Genomic DNA, 18898 nt, shown 5'->3' on the forward strand with positions numbered 1-18898 from the left:
AGTTGTAAAACTAAATGGTAGGGGGAAGTGTCGCCCCTTGAAGAATCCCACTTCAATTAAACCTAGTAATCTTTCCAATARAGTTCTCAAGAATGTTGTTTTTTATGATTAGGCTTAAAATAATCTCTCCTTTTGTGTTTTGTCTGTCTGTAGGACTACAGAGCAGGTCTTGGTATTACTGAGGTGGACCTGACTGCTGCCAGTGTCAAAGACATGGACCGCAAGGGCTTTGAAATCAACACGCCCTTCAAAGTTTTCTGGTTTGTCTGCTCTTTATTTGCATTTGTGCATATACATTTAACCATTTTCATGTTATTTCCTTACCCCTTTTACCATAAAGAAATGCTACGTGCGTTAGAAAGGAAATGTCTCTCAATCTGTTTATTACTGTTCAGCATCCCAAAAGCTTTACTCTATTACTTTTTCTTCGTACTAAGTCTTGGCATCTCTTCAGTACAGACCAGAGTAATAGTTTTATGGGGTTTATAGTCATATTCCTCCACAGTTGTTAAAACTTCARTGRATGAAGCATAGMATGTCGAGCCTTCCATGTTTCTCAGCTGGAAAATCCTCTCACATTTGAAAATGTGCCTMTGCACATGCTTTGGACTCTTATACCTGTGCATACTCTGTGAAGTTTGAACTTGTATGAAACAGCAAGTCTCTGAGCTGCAACTGTCAAAAAAAATGAGTGTTTGGTTCACTCTCCTCACACAAATGCATATACTTCTCCAACAAAGCAGCAGTTCTTGTGGACGTACAGAAACAATGGTGGATGTGTTGCTCCGGATGTGCAGCCTGCTGATGTCTTGCAGTAAAGAGGAGTTGTTTCTAGTGTTTCAGGCTTACAGTATGTGGAAAAATGTTTGCATCAGTTTGTGTTGATATGTTAAAGTAAGCCTCTGTTTCAGCTGATGTAAAACAGATTGTACGCAATGACCCCAGTATGGATTGCTTAACGTGGGCATACCATGAATTAAGAGGATTCCTTTTTACATTTAAATCGTTCAGTTATATGTAAAACAGAACTGCAATGCTTTGGTCTGAATTCCCTGTTACAGTATTGTAGATCCACAAGCCCCTTTTTCACCCATCTTCTGAGGTGTGTCTTGAAGCAGCAATCTTTGGTGCCGTCTCTTTAAATGCCAATGAGGTACTTGAAACTTCACACCACAACCCCCCCAGGTCACAGATTTTGCATATTAACCCCCACCCCCAAAACTAACTAACCAACCAACCAACCAACCAACCAACCAACCAACCAACCAACCAACCAACCAACCAACCAACCAACCAACCAACCAACCAACCAGCTGGCTAAAAATATTGCAAACAAACAAATCAAGAAGGCTTGAGAACCTTTGATCAAAACCATTTCAAAACATTGCAAGAAAACCCAACTGCTTGGAAGTAAATTATAAAGAAATGAAAAAAGACTCAAGACTTAACCCTTTACTGTACCACTTTGTTTACACAACTTGACCTTTTATTGTAAGTGTTCATCCTTGTTTGCTTTGTAATAAACCTAAATGTGAATGCAACAATTTATTGATCTACTCCCGAACTAGCAGAACGGCACAATCATTAAAGACCAATCCATGTGCTGACAATGCAAATAACAGTGTACTCCATATTCTGTCCTTTGGAGGCTGGGGGAAGGGTGGGGGTGGGGGTAAAAATATTGAGCAGCCGTGTCAAAAAAAGTTGAGATGCCGCTATCTAGCAAGACAAAAGAGAATCCTAAGTTTGCTTTTCCTCTATCGATTAGCTATCCTGTCAAAGCTCTTTCAGAAAAAAATTGTATGAATCAACGTAGCTCATTGCACAACTCACACACTTATCGATCCGTGCACTGTCCGCAGTACATGACAACTGTGTCCTGTACAAAAACCACTAATTATTGTTCAGGGGTGTTTTTTTAAGCATCCCCAGGGATCTTTGTGCAGGCATCTCTGCGTCTGTAGGGCTTAAAGCCTTTCAGGTGGCTTCTGTCCCCGAGGGCCTACAATCAATGAACACTCAGCTTGTTGGTGCTGTATTGGCCCGTTTAAAATACAAGCATGACAGCTGCCCTGAAAAAAAAAAACTGCTTGTTTATGTGTGTGCACTAGTTCATGTTTTCCCTTTTTTTCCATTTTTGCCATGAGTAAAGACCCCCACCCCCACCCCCYTTCTTCTAGTCGTGCGTCCTGTGTCCGATCGATCTGTTTGTGGCAGCTCCCTGTAATGGTCCCCTCGTTCGGCTCCTTCGTTAACAAACCAGTAGTAATTGCTCCAAAAGACGAGAGGGGAAGTGAGAAAAAAATTTACAATGAGCTCACGGCTTCAGAATAGTTTTGATAAGGTCATCGCTAAAAGGGTTTTATTCTGAGTGTGTTTGTGGATCAAATCGATTGGCGGCCCTGGGAGCGTTCTCCAACCTGCTCAAGGTGGGGATTAGCGAGAAACTCATCTAATCACTTTAAGCTGTGGAGACTCACTTTGGCTTTTCCATTGTTTTGCTGGCGTTAAATGGACAGAGCATTCAGTCCGTTGTGCTGGAGACAATAGCCGGCTTTTATGAGTACAGAGAATGACAATGAGGCTCAGAGGGGATGGGAAAATATACCAAGCAAAGGCATTCGACTTTGGAGGAAGAGAAAAACTTTGTGCTCTTGTTCAGACAACCCTGCTAGGAAAGTATAGCTGCAGATAAAAGGCCAACTGCTGGGTATCTTGGAACAGGAAAAAATAAGTTTATGTGGTTTTTGCATTTTGCTGATGTGTGTTGAAATGTTTGGACAGGTTCTAAACCTTCTGTCGACTAGGGATATTATTTGAAGGAATATCTTTGGACAAAAACTTGTCATCTAAACCCTCTAATTTATACACAAATGTTTGGATAAACCAACCGTTTTAATAGATACTTAATAGATACTACATGTGCAGAATGTATTAAAAATGTATTGTCATGACAGTGTCACTGCATGGAAAATAAACTGCTTGAACTGCAATAAATCATAGTCACTTATAATACAAGTGCTAGATACCCATACTTWGGACAATGATAACAGATTTGGCCCATTAAACGAGCTCTCACTGTTTCAGATAATAATCAGATTAGACCATAGAGGCTCAGATACTAAAGCATGTGAAGAATGTTGTGACAGCAGAAGACAAAGAAAAATGAGGAGAATGCCCATTTATCTAATCCATTATTGTCATTGTAAGGTTCAGTTATAATATTGCAATCAGTGGCAGCTGGTTGTGAAATTTGTAGGGTGGGCTAGCAGTTATTTAATATGTAGGAGTATAATAAAACCTCCTGTGTCTTCTCTAAACAGCAAACACAGGAAGCAGAAAAGATATTTGTTAACTACACTCACTGTTAGCCAGTCCTTTATGCTAAAACCAGGTCACAGAAAAACTTCTGGTTTGTTGCTTTTCCTTTTTCTGGATTTGAATATAGTTTGGTCAAGCCACCCCAAATTCTTCACTTCCCAGTTTTGGTCTGACGTTACATAATCCACCTCATTTATGTTAAACTTGCTCAMCATTGTACCTACTCAGTCTATCCCAAACCACAGCCACATACACTAGTGCTTGAGGGTTGGTATTGTACATCCACCCTTGTTGGCTGAATCCTGTAGCTTTGGGTTCCAATGAGCTTCAAACCAATGGAGCGGGACAAGACGTCTGTCAATCATTCTGTAACACAAATGTACCACAGAACGGGGCTGTCAAAAGTTAGCCCTTTGAAAAGACTTTGGGTTTTCTCTAGACTTTTTGAAACTGGTTTTGTTGTAAATTTCACACAAAGTTTATTTAGTTTTTAATGWAAATGCCAGGGAGGGCTTAGCCCTAACATGCAGATATAGTTTATGGTCAATGTTGGCTTTAAAGAAGCCTATTTTGAGACATTAATACAGGCCTATTCAACTAAATTTCTCAGGCGGCCACGCCAGGTTACTATGGAGACCAGCAGTTCTCTGCTTTTTAATTTTCTTTTTTTGTTGTTGCATTGACTCCTAATTTTAAAGCTTACCATTTAAAGTAAAACAATAAAAAGCTTTGAGTTTGATGTGTCATACAGTGCAAAAAACAACATCTAAGCAATAGATGATGTAATTGAAAATTTTGGATTTTTAGTTTATTTTTTAACAAATACTTTCGCAGAAGCAGAGACAGAAAAACAAACCACTCTTGACAGTGAGAACAGTCTAAGGTAMCAGGTCATGTAGAGCAAGGCCAAAATCCTCAACTGGTATCTTCATTATAAAATATTTTAAAAAGTTTAAAAAGTCATATTGGGCTATTGTTTTCAACCAAGTTGAACTGTGAACAGTATCCTACAGGCCTTTTGTCAAACAAAAAATAAACTAAAAGAAAGTTTATTATGCAACAGTTTTCAAGTGCCTGACTTCCCAAACTGTACAGTTCTGTCATAAAAAAACAAATACATTGATTTGCTAAGATTTTTCTTTTCTGGGTTTGTTTTTCACTTTTAGATTGTGTTCAGCTTTGGTAATATTCCACATAAGCACAGCTCTGTAATAGTAGGTTATGATTCACTTGCGGATAATAGAATCCTGTTGGTGGTCTTTCTGATTGAAAAATATATTTTCAGACAATATATGAGAGTATTTGGATGCTTTCAAATGATTGCAAATGGTTCATGAAAATGGCATTATTTACCCGTTGGGTGTCAAGCAGCTTTATGTCTAATCCATAATGTATWATGCCAGTGCTGGTACCAGGTGTCACTTCAAGTCTTAACACTCAGCAGTGTCTTCATATTCTCTCCTTGCTGCCGCTCTGTTCCTTGGAGCTTTGGGGATGTGGTGCTGTAGTTGAGCCAGCAGTGTGAGCAGCTGTCTCTTTGGATGGGCCCTGGGCAGAGATTGGTGGGCACAGTGCGGCTGAACCCAATCAGCCTATTGATCTTTGTTGGGTTGCCTGGGCGAGGCCAGCCTAGTGCACATCCTCCYCTCTAGGCATAAAACTCCCCCCTTCCTCCTCTTCTACCCCACAACCCCCATTTCTTCTTATGTTACTCTGGTTGCCAGGTTACTATGGAGACCAGCAGTCCAATATCTCTTTACTAAGTGCCTATTTGAGTTAGGTTAGGGTGCTGCTTGTCTCTTTCTTCTCATTGCTATATCTTTGTTTGTCTCTCTTGTTCTTGCTGTCAATTGCTTTGTCCACTCTTGTTGCTGTATAAGCTCACACAATGACAGCAACACTGAGATTACTTGTTTCATGAATAGCATACTGCATGTATTTACTGATCTTTTATTATATTCAGCTACTTTGTCAAATGACAGCCAGCGAGAAGGTTTTTCTTTGGTCTCCTAAAGGTAACCATCYGTTTGTAGTTACAAAACAGGGTTAGGGATTTACATGGTCATGAAGCTGATTCTCAGGTAAACTGCTTTGTACTGCTTTGTTTTTTTACTCCAACAAACCAGATTCAGTTATTGAATTACTTCTTCCAAGTTCTGCAGAAGCCTGATAATCACCCATTCATTCAAATCAGGTGTGTTGCAGCAGAGAAAAAAGTAAAACATGCAGGGCTGCGACCCTTGAGGACCAGGATTGCCCAACCCCTGGGTTAGAATCTACACCACCATAAAAGATGGCAGTTAAAATTTTCCACTGCTGAAGGAGTCACTCTTTTAATGAGCCAAAACACCAGCAATAGTCACTAATATACAGTATTGCCAAAAGAATTTGCTCACCTATCCAAATGACTGTGCACCGGTGCACAAAARAAGGTCCATAAAGACATGGCTGGCAGAGTCTGGTGTGGATGAACTTGACTGGCCTGCAGAGAGTCTTGACCTTAGCCCGATAGAACACCTTTGAGATTAATTAGAGCAGAGACTGAGAGCCAGGCCTTTTGTCCAACATCAGTTTGTGACCTCACAAATGTTCTTCTGGAAGAATGGTCGAAAATCCCCATAAATGCACTCCTAAACCTTGTGGACAGCCTTCCCAGAAGAGTTGAAGCTGTTGTAGCTGCAAATGGTGGACCAACTTCATATTGAACCCAATGGATAAGGAATGGGGTGTTACTTAAGCTCATGTGTGAGTCAATGCAGGTAAGCGAATACTTTTGGCAATATAGTATACTTTTATGTAAACAGACGCTATTGTGTATCAATATGCCTATAAAACTAATTGTCTAGCTAACAATAGACTTTATTGTAATGCTTGAAGATTGAAAAAAATAAAAACCACAATACGCCAAACTAAACATTACAGTGATTTTGTTGGTAAAATAACCACCATTCAGAAATGTGATGCTGTTTCTGGTATTATGAAATGCACCCCAGAAAATCCTCCATTTGATGGTGCTATATAGATCCACAATTTTAGAGTACTGCAACTTTCCCTGGTGTCAACTCAATAATTGTACGGTTAGGGGGTTAAAGGGATAGAGTGAAGTGAGATTTGGCTGAAACACCAAACAGTAAAACTTAAATTTGGACTGTCTGCTTATACAGATGGGCTTCTAGACTGATGATAATTCAGTCATGCAACAACTAGGGGTTCGACAATACATTGATCCACACTGCTATATCCATTAAATCTTTAATGATTCYATTACATTGAGGCACAATGAAAACATTGATCCATATTACCCATATTGCCAACATATGCCTGGTGTGGATCAATGCCATATGCCATGGGCATGATATCCAATCATATTAACCGCAGACTTGTAAATTGACTTGAATTGAAATTGTACCATGACAGACTTTGTTATATCGAGAAACATTATATCTTCACAAAGTGATGTATTGTATCCTAATAAAGGTGCTGATTTGCACCCCTAGCAACAACTGCCCTTTAATGAAGAAACATGTGACTGACACAATGAGGTCTCTTCTTCCGTATTGTTGTGTAACCATCAATCAATGGTATTCATTTGAAAAATAGTTTTGACCAATTTATTATACAATGATCTGAAATAAAAAATACCACATTTTCTTGCACGTTATATTCGCTCCAGTGTCAATCGAGCACCATTTTCATTCCCAAACCTATTCAATTCCTCTCCTTGGTAAATTTAGTGACAGCCCTCTTGTTCTTGATAGAATTCTTGTTAGACATGATTTCTTCTATCAAAGCTCTGAATTGGTTGTGTTTGTACACAATGACCATGACCATTTTGCAACTTTCCCGAGCCTAATGTTGAAATAATATCCTGGTGAAAAACTATCCTTCATTAGAACTTTATAGATTGTCGAGTTGCAAGCTGAGACATTGATTTACTTGCACCCCGTTTCCATTGCTTCTATTAATTTCACCAAATCCATTGCAATCTCACATAGACACTTAGCAACGCCACCCCCCGACAAGCCACTCCAAATACTGCACACCCTTATCATGCTGCCAAGCTCTACTATGTTGTTTAATTGCTCTCTCAAATCAAATCAATAGCAGTGAGCTATGWGTTGGGGGGTCGGGAATAAAAAAATGTGATTGTTGCAGCTTTGTGGCAGACTCAGAACGGGAGAAGGAGCAGTGGATTGAAGCGGTCCAGGAATCGATTGTRGAGATACTCTCCGACTATGAAGTGGCTGAAAAGATCTGGTTCAACAAGGCCAACAGGAGCTGCGCCGACTGTTACGCCTCGCAGCCGGAGTGGGCGTCGGTCAATCTGGGCATGGTCATCTGTAAGAAATGTGCAGGTAAAAAGCTACAACATTATGACCACTTAATTGTGCCCCTTTTTTCTTTGTCCCCAAAGCAGTCTGTTTGGGCATTGCTATCGAATCTTGTAGACCTCACAGAGTCTGCTTYGGTTTTTGGGATCAAGCCAACACAGATCATGTATAAGATTTTGTAAATCCCTTTAAGTTTAGAAATAACCTTCATAGATGGGACTTGTTTTCCTGTACATTTAATAGATGCTCTTTTGGATTGAAATCTGTATAGTTTAAATGCAAAGTCAACATCTCAAACCACTTAAGAGTCAATTTTTAGAATGTGRCAGGTGGCAATATGGATTGTGGTGTATATTTCTTTCTTTACTTAATGGCGTGTTTGTCAACCATGGTACTCACTTCACAAGCTTATTTTTTTAAGTGCACATTTTTTTATTTATTTGAAGATGATAGAAATAGCATTCCATATGCTCCTGGCTTTTATGTACTTTCAGGTGTAGACGAGCACATGCAGCATGCAGGTGCACATGCACATAAACAAGATGTACATTTAGTAGACTCGGTGTACTTAAGTAAAAACTCGCCTACATAACAGCTTTGTGTGAACAAAGGTGAGCAACCTGTCATAACACTTTTATGCGTAGATAGATATTAAAACCGGTTCTTCATTTGCAGCCATTTGCATATAGGTAACGAGCATTAGAGTTAGAGGAATAAAGGAACAAAAGAAATACTTTTGCCTGCATGGAATTTCTTCACTTGTTTGCCTTTTTTTTAAACAAATCAATACGTATTAATCACATACGTATTAGATGATTCTATACTTAACACAGAAAGTAAAGAAACTTGTGTTTGGTAGATTTTTTTTGTTGTAACAATGCTTCTTGGCATTAAATCTTATACTGGCACCTGATTGGCAGCACCTGGGGGACACCAGGAGCTCAAATCAAGTGTCAGTAGCAACAGCAAAATTAGCTGTTTAACAAAGGCATGGATGGTTTTGCAAATTTTTCATGTGCCCAACCTATATTCTCAGCTCTGCTGCTCATCCCACAAATGCATGTTCCTTAAAAATGTGGCACCAAATTAACAGGCTTTCCAACACTATAAGATTTATTGCCATGAAGCGATGTTGAAACACATAAATAATTCACCAAGCACAACTGTTTTTCTTTTTGTGCTAAMTTTATTTGAATTCACGTATTTGTTGGTTGGATGAAGGAGGTACAGTTTGTTAGCACTCTCTGCTTGGCTTTTTTAATGTTCTCTTTGTGCACTCCATGTTCTCTGTTTTCCTCTGCCAATTTATTTGACCATATCTTTGGAGAGCTGAAGGAAGWGGGTGATGCGTATTTAAAATAACTGCTTGACAACAGTTTTAGTCGTTTTATTGGTGACGATTGGATCGTCTTCAGTTCTCTTGCAATGCTCATTGAACCAAGTATATTTCTGCTGTTTCATGTCCTGCCAGATCATATCAAATTTGTGAAGTGGAAATATTCAAAGATCTAAACCAGTGGTCTACAACTTTTATAAAAAAAAATTCTTCTCCTTGGCTCAGTAATACAATGTGCTTGGAGCCACAAAACGTACTATCACTGTGATTATCAACTAGTCGCCCACYAGCTGCTTTGAGTTTGTTAAAGTGGGATGAATTTTCTGCCAGTGGGGGTGACATTATAAAACTAGAAATATGTAGTGAATTTGAACATCTAACATTATTTAAACAAAACATATTCATGTAGAAAAAATATATTGTTTATACCATCCGTCCATCCGTCCATTTTCTTCCTCTTATCCAGGGTCAGGTCACGGGGGCAGCAGCCTAAGCAGAGAGACCCAGACTTACCTCTCCCAATTGCAATTGGTCTATTCCAAAAAATTCCATATGGATTTGAGAAAAATTATRATACTGGAAGCTGGATTATTTAAGTGACCAAAAAACTACTAGCATGATCTAGTCAACATGTTTCATTCATTGTAATAGGACTTTCATACACCTTTGTGAACAAATTAACAAAAAAGAAAAAATAGTTATGCTTGTATTCCAAACATATAGTTTAGTTCTACACCACAATCAACTTTGTTACCTTCAGTTGCTATGAATAAGCTGTATATATCAAAAATAAATTTGACTTTGCATCATAGTCTATCCAAAGCCTTGAAATTGGCCTCTGCCTCTTTAAGAACCTACTACCGTTTCCGACACTCCCACTTCAGCAAATTTTCACAGCTATGCTTTGGGGGAGGGTTTCTCTGTGTGGCGGGAGCTCAGTTGGGGACTGAGCTCCAGGGAAGAGCTTTGTACAAGTAAGTGGAGCTTTGTACCAGCATGCGTTTAGACAGCWCCACATGGCTACAGGAGATTCGAGGATTTCTCAAACATGCATGAATGAGTCAAAGGACGCTGGGTATGTTTTTGAGGAGGGAATGACATTATAACATGATATACAGCTGAAAAAAGTAGTTTTTACATAACAACCATTGCAACAGTTGTTATTTGAATGTTAGTTGTGAAGAACCTATTGTAGAGCAAAATATGAGCACCATGACTCGTGTGAAAAGTTGAGAGTAAGGCTCAACAGCATACTAAATTGAAAAGGCACGTGTGTTAGGACCCAACTCCTCTTTCTGTGTGTGAGGTCTGACGGCTGTGCAAGTATGTAATCTGACCCTCAGGCTCATCTGGAATCAGATCTCAGGTGATAAGCCACTCATGGGAGTTGGTATCCGACCCTCTGGACTCTGTAATCTATTTGGCGAGGCTTCATAGCTCAGATGAAATGACAACAAAGATTACACCACGAGTGTGAAAAACTCTTGAGGTCCCAGACTGGTGCTTGACCTGCTAAACACGATCCGACAGAGTCGCAGTAGACACGTCCTTCTTTCACCTCAGGATTTCTCCCAGTCATACATAATTCGGCTCCTCACCTCACCCATGTAATTGGTACGCATCAGATATCCAACATCTCCTTTCAAATGCCCCTAAATGATTTCATTTGCAGCGGTGTTTAATATTACATTTTGTCGACACYCTGAGAGCAAGAGGGTGAATATTTGCAATAAGGAAGCAGCCCTGCTCTCTTATGAAATTGGGCCATAATCCATTTTGAATACCAATACTTTTGCTTTTCATTAGCCCCTCTTACTTATTTTTGTCATGGATAATAAAAAGAAAAGAGGAGTTAGAGGTAAGAAGTAATGAGTGGGCTAATGGTAAAAACTATCCTAGACTGGTTTCCCCTCTTATTTATGCCAAGACAGAATTAATTTTACTGGCGTGTCACTGAGGAGTTTTGTACAGGACTCTTTCATCTCAGTTTGCAAATGCAGTATTACACAAATAATTGTCCATGTTTATATATGGTGGCAATTTACATGTTTGCAGGAAGTAAATTGATTGCACTGTGTAACGGCAACAGAAAAATGACACTACCTGATTATTTTCTGATCAGCCTCCTTTTCGCTGTGCAGTTCTGTCTGTGTGAAATCTGCCTGATTAATGAAGGCATGATTCACAGCAGAAAGAAGGTGTGTATGGTACAGGGTGGGGGGGGGAAAACTTTACTTTGAGTGTTTTCACAAGAAGTTGTGTATCTATCTGAACTACCACTTTATAAAAATAATATTATACTAAATTTGTTTGGCTTGGAAATGCACGATTGGTCACACTGGACAATGTAGGTAGAGACAAAAAAAGTCAATGGATAGAGCTTAAAACAACTAAGAGAGTAGCCATTTTTTCATCAATGTTTTTATATGCATTTTGAAGCAGCCTGGCCCTTGCCTTCCTACGCAGTTCRGCTCAATTCTAGTTTCCCTTCACTGCTCCGTCTGGGATTTCTCCCATAGACAAGGATTTCYCTGGCAGATTTTTAGCCGYYCCAATCAGAGAAAAGAAKGTTGATTTTCTGCTCAGTGTCTGCTTGWAGTTTATTTTACKTYGGCCAATCAGCAAACAGAAGYCAGAGTTTAGAACGACGTCGATTTTCAGCGCAGTGTCGGCTAGTTAGTTAGCAGTGGCAGTGGAGGAAGTGAATGAAGCCAGTCCGTGTTGATAAGGCTTCCAAATTAAATAAAATTGTCTGACAAAGCAGCAGCTCTCATTTACAGRKGTCTCATTCGGCTTGGTACTTTTCTCCTCTCAGTAGGGTTGTTAACAGCGCACATGATTTCCAGTTAGCTTCTTAGCTTAGCCTCCTTCACAGTGACGTAGACACACACACACACACACACATTTCAGCAGAGGCCACGCCTCCAGCAAGAATCGCTTCTCTATAGCAGCGAGTCCAGACCCTCGTACGAAGCAAAGTGAAGGACAAGGYTCTGGTTTTTACCAGGCTAATTTTGAAGTATTGCATTAGAAAAAGTTGTTGGAAAAGGCAACGTTCGAAAATATTTTCAAACTCGATTTCTCAAAAAAGTTTTTATGCTAGCRTGAGGTGTAGACACGGCTAAAACATGCTGGGCAGTGGGTCACGAGAAACAGGGTTAAAGACCTCTGCACTAAATTGTTGCCAAAAAATTTGTACAAATATCACAATTTTTTTGCAGTTGAGTATGAATTCAAATGTGTTGCAATTTTCTTTTCTGTGTAAGTATTGTTAACAGTTGCAGTCCAGTAAAATATCATGTTACCTCCTATAACATGTAGTCATTTCACTCCTTTTTGTTAAAAAAATGTCCAGTAGTTCAGTAGAAATGATCACTCTCATTTATTAGAGGTAATCATTTTAGACACGTGTCAAATTCAAATGTACTTCTCAGTATTTACCAGAGGATGTGTTAAAGCATTGTTTTATYCAGGAAATACCATGTAGAGCTCCGTTATTGCTTGGTAGTGGTGCTCAGCTGTAGCCATAAGATGAGGTTTTTAATTTAGTCCAAGTTAAACATAAAACGTCAAAGTTAAATACAACTGGCCCTTTGAGAGCCTCCACAGCACTCACGTGGCCCTCAGTGAAAGTAGATTTGACGCCCCTGTTTTAAGGGGTGCCTCAATTTTACAATCATTTCTTTTCTTGACTTCTATTACAAGATATAAATGTTTGTCCTTGCCCTCCTAACTGGTTCTTTACTTTCTATTTTCCCCTAGTAACTACATTTCATCATTATTTTTTAGCTCCATTTCCACCATCTTAACACGACTGCCTGAGAGAAGATGGGGTTACTTGGAAGAACTTAAGGCTGCTACCCACAAATGTAATTGCAATAAACTTTTTAAACCAGGAGGCAACTTGTAGATGTGTCGTCGGACAACAGTTTCCACAGTAACGTAAAACAGCCGAGCTCATTGTCCTGCTCTGACTCGTCCCCGAATGAGAAGAAAACACCACTTTAGTACAAAGGGCTGGTAAAGTGCTCCAAGAACTGTCGCCGGAGTCACCAGGAAACTTTTTAATTGGAGGTGAAATCCTTGGTGGGTTCAGTTTATTTTATTTTATTTTTCTTATAAAAGCTGGTGGGGTGGTACTGGGCTTTTTTTGTGTGTGTTGTTGTGGTTCCAGTGGGAAAGACTAGGACATTTCCAGTGAGCTATTTATATGTGCAGGTCTTACTGCGTACCCTGAGGCATGTGCACTATTTTTTTCAGCTTCATTAACTTTTACACAAGTGAAAATGGTCCTATGGTGTGGAATGGCTGAGTGGATGGGGCACGTACTGTTGCTTTGCAGCAAGCATTTTACTGTGAAAGGTTTCCTGCACAAATGAATGAGATAAAGTCTGTCTTCTTTATTTTATAGGCATMGTAGCAATAAAAATCATAATTTTAAGAATATTACATATTTGGATAAATTTGTGTAGACCCCAGTGTTTACATTTAGTTTGCTGAAGTCCCAATAAAACATGAAAATAGAAATAATGCCTCATCTGTATTAGAATGCATACCTGTCCTGTAAAAAAAGTATAACTGTAGCAAAATAACTTCTCTCCTTTGAGGTTTTACTGGACAAATAAACAAAAAGTTTAAATACTTCTTCTYCATAAAGAAGTATTCTACAGTACTGCAGCTCACTGTCTGACCCATCTGTGAGCAGAGAACCACCCACTAGGAACCAGCTTAGGGATGACATCACATGCAAAACAGGCATACGCACATATCAATTTATGGATTACAGACAGAGAAAATCTTACAGATTATTTTTCAAAAACTTTGGTTCGAATTTATTTAAGCCTCAGAGCTGGCAGTCTCCCTCCGTGCTCTGCAGATGCTGCTGTTTCCACCCCCTCCTCCCCTTCCCACTGCCAACAGTCCAACACCCTCCCTTCATTACAGGTAAATGTAAATGTTGGGAGTGTTTGAAATTTATGGGTAGGCCATCTTATTCCTTGCAATGGTCAAGTCAATTTAAATACTTGTCTATTGGTCCCATGACCAACAATGAAACTTGCAGGGTGGGCGTATAGATCAATACTATCGATACCAAGATGGATATCTGTATTGGATTGATATTAGCGTGATAAGATCAATTATTTTGTTTACACTTTATTTTCACTACTGGCTTTATTTTTCACAAATAAGGTCAGTAACACCAAGTCTCCAAATACTGGTATGTGTGGGTGGGTTTGTTGGAAGACTGTTGGAAACTGATGTGTACCACAAACCCACCCACATAGATCATTACTTGTGATTTGACTCCCATCACCCACTAGAGCACACATCAGGAGTCATCAGGACTCTATTACAGAGCAGACAGCTTCCCAACAAAGTCAAGAGCCAGGGAGAAGGAGAAGTCCCACACAAGACAGGTCCTGGACCAATTGGGCTTTCCCCAAACACAAACAGGATTCCAGGCAGCCACCAGGTGAAAAGGAAGACCCCAAACCCAGACCAGTAGTCTTTCCGTATATTGTGGGAGTTTCAGAGGAACTCAGACATTTATTTTCTTAACATGACGTCCCAGTGGCTTTCAAACCTCAAAACGTTTTATGGTAAAGACTGGTTCACCTCAAAGATCCGGTGCCCTGGCACAAACGGAGTAATGTTGTGTATTCTGTTAAGTGCCAAGAGGACTGTGACCAGTTATGCATTGAGAAACAAAGCAGCCACTGTTAAAGTTTTTTAGGATGTCTGGTGTCAAATAGACAAAAAAAAATACAACACTAGATGTTTGTGTGTCTGGGATATTATTCTGTGTAACATTTGTGCACCTAATTTGTCCAAATATTTAAATTYGCGAAATGAGACTAACCTAGGGAGAAATTTAGAGAAATCTAATTTAGTTGAAGATGTTTGCTTGGTTCTGCCTTTGTGCAGACATGATARCACACCAGTTACAAGAACTAATGGAAACCACAAGGACTAGTTATAAAAACTTGCTGTGAAATTTACAAAATGACAAAATAACTCGAAGTCTCTTTCGATCTGCGTCGTCTCGAACTGTGTCAAGCTGGCCTGTCACAGCTCACAGCCCCRCATTTTCATTCACAGCTGCTCCACTTCTGTATAGAAGACAGTAATYAGATCACGCCAAATCTAAATCTAAAATTATCCACCGTTACTCACAGGACAATGATTCATTCACACATATACGGCGTGTTTCTGTCTAATGTATTATGCATGTAGGCTSTGTCTTTGGCCATGAGCAACCCCACAAGCCTTTCGTTCACCCAAATAAACAGGCCGACCAACAAACACAATGAATTACTCATGATTCATTAGCAATTAATGGCCCTCGTTCTCTGCTTTCATTTCCAATTAGGAGAGCTGTGGGGACTAAATATGTCTGTTGTGAGTAAGAGAATGAGCTTGCAGTCATGCTCCGTTTCGCCGTCTTGTAACTGTCTGTTTGTTGTTGATTTCATCTCTGCTGTGTGTTTGTGCACACTGACGATATATGCACTTCAAATTCAATTCAATTCAAAAATACTTTATTGAACCCAGAGGGAAATTAGGTACTTCACAATATATGAACTACTCAGGCACTACAACATACCTTGACAGCAAAACATCTTTGATTTTACATGTCGTTGAGAAATACTGTATCTTATGGGCTAAAGAGTTGTGTGAATGTTTGTGGGTTTGCACTGACAGCTGTGTGTTCCTCTTTGCCAGGGCAGCACCGCTCCCTCGGTCCACATCTATCGAAGGTGCGAAGCCTAAAGTTGGACAGCAGTGTCTGGAGCAATGAACTCGTTGAGGTATTTGTTTATTTATTTTTATAAATATTTGTAACTCGCGCAACATTACAGGAAAAAAAACATTTTAAAACCAAAGCCTGGAATAAAATGTAAGATGTTAAGCTGCCTGGTGTTTATCCACCCAATTGTTATGGCTTCTTCAAACCCCACCCAAAATAGCCAATCCGACCAATTATAAGGACAATTTTGTTTGTCTGCTCATAGTAAAATTTGAACATTAGAAAAAACATACATTTTCTTGGCTTGTCAAATGTTAATATCAAAATACAATCACTGTTTTCAAGTAGACGGATCAGTGCTGCTTTCGCAGTTTTGCTACGTTCCAACCCTCACCTATGGCCATGCACTTTGGGTAGTGACCAAAAGAACAAGATCGCGGKTACAGTCGAAATGAGTTTTCTCCACAGGGTAGCTGGACTCTCCCTTAGCGAGAGAGTGAGAAGTTATCCAGTAGAGACTCCGAGTAAAGCCACTGCTCCTCCACATCGAGAGGAGCCAGTTGAGGTGGTTCAGGCATCTGGTTAGGATGCCTCCCTAGGGAGGTGTTTCAGACATGTCCAACAGGGTGCAGACCCCAGGGAAGACCCAGAACACTCTGGAGAGACTGTGTCTCGGCTGGCCTGGGAACACGTTGGAGTCCTCCCAGAAGAGCTGGAATAGGTGGCTGGGGAAAGAGAAGTCTGGCCTCTCTGCTGCCCCCGTGACCCAACTTTGGATAAAGCAGAAGATAATGGATGGATGCTTTCAAATATCATTTCTTACTTATCTACCTCCTTTTTTATGTCACAGCTCTTCCTAGAAGTGGGGAACAAGAATGCGAACAGCTTTTGGGCGGCTAATCTTCCCACTGAGGAGGCGCTTCACAGCGCGGCGTCAGACGAGCAGCGAGCCACGTTCATCCGCAGGAAGTACAGGGAAAGGAAATACAGGAGGGTCTTGGAGGGTTTTCATGATGTAGAGCAGCTCAATCAGGTAGGCCTTTTTATAAAAGTAAGAGTGTTGCTTAAAAGTTTTCTGTGTGCTTTTTGGACCTTTTTTTGTTACTTTTTAAACTATTATATTATTAATTTTTATTAACAAATTAACATAGTTTTAGCATAATAGATGTAATTCTTCTAGTTTGCATGATCAGCAGTACAGTAAATTGTTTCTGATCATTTTTAAGAGCCTTCTTTGTTATTTTTTATCCATTAATTCATCTCACATATTGAAGTCCAAAGTGCTGCAGCTTTTTTCCAACATAGTATTCAAACCTCTTCTAATTTAGGTCTTTTCCATTTTATTTTATCAAGGTTAAACAGCACTAATGCACTCATTAACTGACAGACCTGCTTACATTTCAGATCAAACAAATCCACCAAAAAAAAATTGTATGGACAGTTCATAGCAGGGGTGTCAACTCGTTTTCACTGAGGGCCACATGAGTATTGTGGTGAACCTCAACTAGTAACTTTAACATTTCATTTTTTAACTTTGACGAAACATCATGTTCCTCTTGTCATTAATACATCTGAGCACCGCAAACAAACTACATCTCCTACAATGCATTGATTTTTTTTTGTCCCGCAAAATGACAGCGTGTCACCACTAGGTGGAGGTGCAGAGGTTCAAATGTAGCTGACAGCTGGCGAAATTCGCACTGTAAAATCTCCATTTCACTGCATTTTTGCCAGCTACCTTTGCTGAAGCCCAGTTGTAAATTGTCAGTGCTGGCTTRAAAGCAGCATACAATTTATTAAAAAACACATCATGCTTTTAAATCTTTCTTTTTCACATTTAAGTTATTCAGTTGGGGTCTATATAAAGTGGAACTGCAATGTTATGGAAAGTAGAATATGACCCAAACAGGATTTAGACTAAATTCAACTTTTCTCCTAGAGACTCCAAGTACACAACAAAATGGATTTAATGGTTAAAAATGGGGTTTTGTGTCCCCTTCAATACGTTAATACATCTTTGAAGCTCTCGCGGGCCACATAAAATGCAGTGGAGGGCTGCATTTGGCCAGCGGGCCTTGAGTTTAACAAGTGGTTTTTAGACTGAACATCAAAGTTGTCAAGTTGTGTTTTCATTTGATTGTCACTATCAGTTTTCAAAAGAAATATTTCTGTTTTTCTTGCGAAGCGCCACTATCTAATAACGAATCTGTTTTCTCTCCACCCTGACTGACACATAATCCACTTCCTGTCTCTGTTTGTGTACTGATCTCCTGCACCTCACATAACTTTTACAACTCCAGTTTGGCTGCAGTTTCACGAGCCACTAACTCTGCAGACTTTGGTGATGAAAAAGCTGCTTGTAAACAGCCTTTCTTTACTCCCCATCACTGCGGCTTCGCTATCTGCACTGATTCATGGATTGCGTGCATGCGTGTCAGATTGCAGGCAAGGCAGGCATCAAGCACACGGGGAACAGAAAACAGCTGAAAAAAATTATGCACCTGGATTGAAAAAGTGTTAACTTTTTAAAGCCTTCACTTGCCTTTCTTTTTCTCTGTCTAGTTACAGTAGTTCACTCTGCAACATTAGTTTCTGTAAGTGTCATTTGTGCCCCTATAAAATGGTACACTGTATACTCCATTAGCTGAACAAACTGAACCTGAAGAACTCTTTTCTGACCTTGTGACCAACAGTAACTCTGCTTTTTAAGCCTAAATATTGTATCTCAAATAGAAACATGCCGGTTCTGCAGCTGTACAGCATAGGCTTTATTGCTGCTGCAAAAAGGGGGTCCCTGCTTTCTGGCCTGATTTTAAAAAGCAGGTCTTCAACAAACAAAGCAATGAAGAAGTTTCCACCTTCTTCAGCATTTAGGCTGTGTCCCAATTCATGGGTCGCAAATGACGTAGAGCACATTTGTCATCCACTTACATCACAGCCGCATTCCGTAGGCTGTCCCAATTTGAAGGCGTCTACTCAAGCGGCCCACAAAGCACCAAAAACATAGGCTGCATCTGAGTATCCTACATGGCCAGCAAATTAAACAGGAAAACAAAGACAGCAGAGTTTTTATTTAACTTGATGACAGAGTTTGTGTATAGGTGTGTCTATACATGTGTATATATACAGTATATACGTATTATTGATAGCAGGATTTCTGCT

The 18898-nt window shown here is 39.8% G+C and overlaps 2 protein-coding genes across 3 annotated transcripts in view; one reads left to right on the forward strand and one right to left on the reverse strand.

Annotated features, from left to right (window-relative positions):
- Positions 1-18898, reverse strand: part of ccnjl (cyclin J-like) — a 47308-nt gene that overhangs the window by 12701 nt on the left and 15709 nt on the right. The gene's annotated exons all lie outside the window — the stretch shown is intronic.
- Positions 36-12980, forward strand: LOC106535179 (arf-GAP with Rho-GAP domain, ANK repeat and PH domain-containing protein 2). Its single transcript, XM_014032121.1, has 3 exons — positions 36-260; positions 7477-7676; positions 12778-12980. Exons 1-3 carry the CDS (start codon positions 214-216, stop codon positions 12795-12797), a joined length of 267 nt encoding a protein of 88 aa, XP_013887575.1. The 5' UTR covers positions 36-213; the 3' UTR covers positions 12798-12980.

Source organism: Austrofundulus limnaeus, unplaced genomic scaffold (assembly GCF_001266775.1).
Source record: "Austrofundulus limnaeus strain Quisiro unplaced genomic scaffold, Austrofundulus_limnaeus-1.0 Scaffold1377, whole genome shotgun sequence".
NCBI classification, from domain to species: Eukaryota; Metazoa; Chordata; class Actinopteri; order Cyprinodontiformes; family Rivulidae; genus Austrofundulus; species Austrofundulus limnaeus.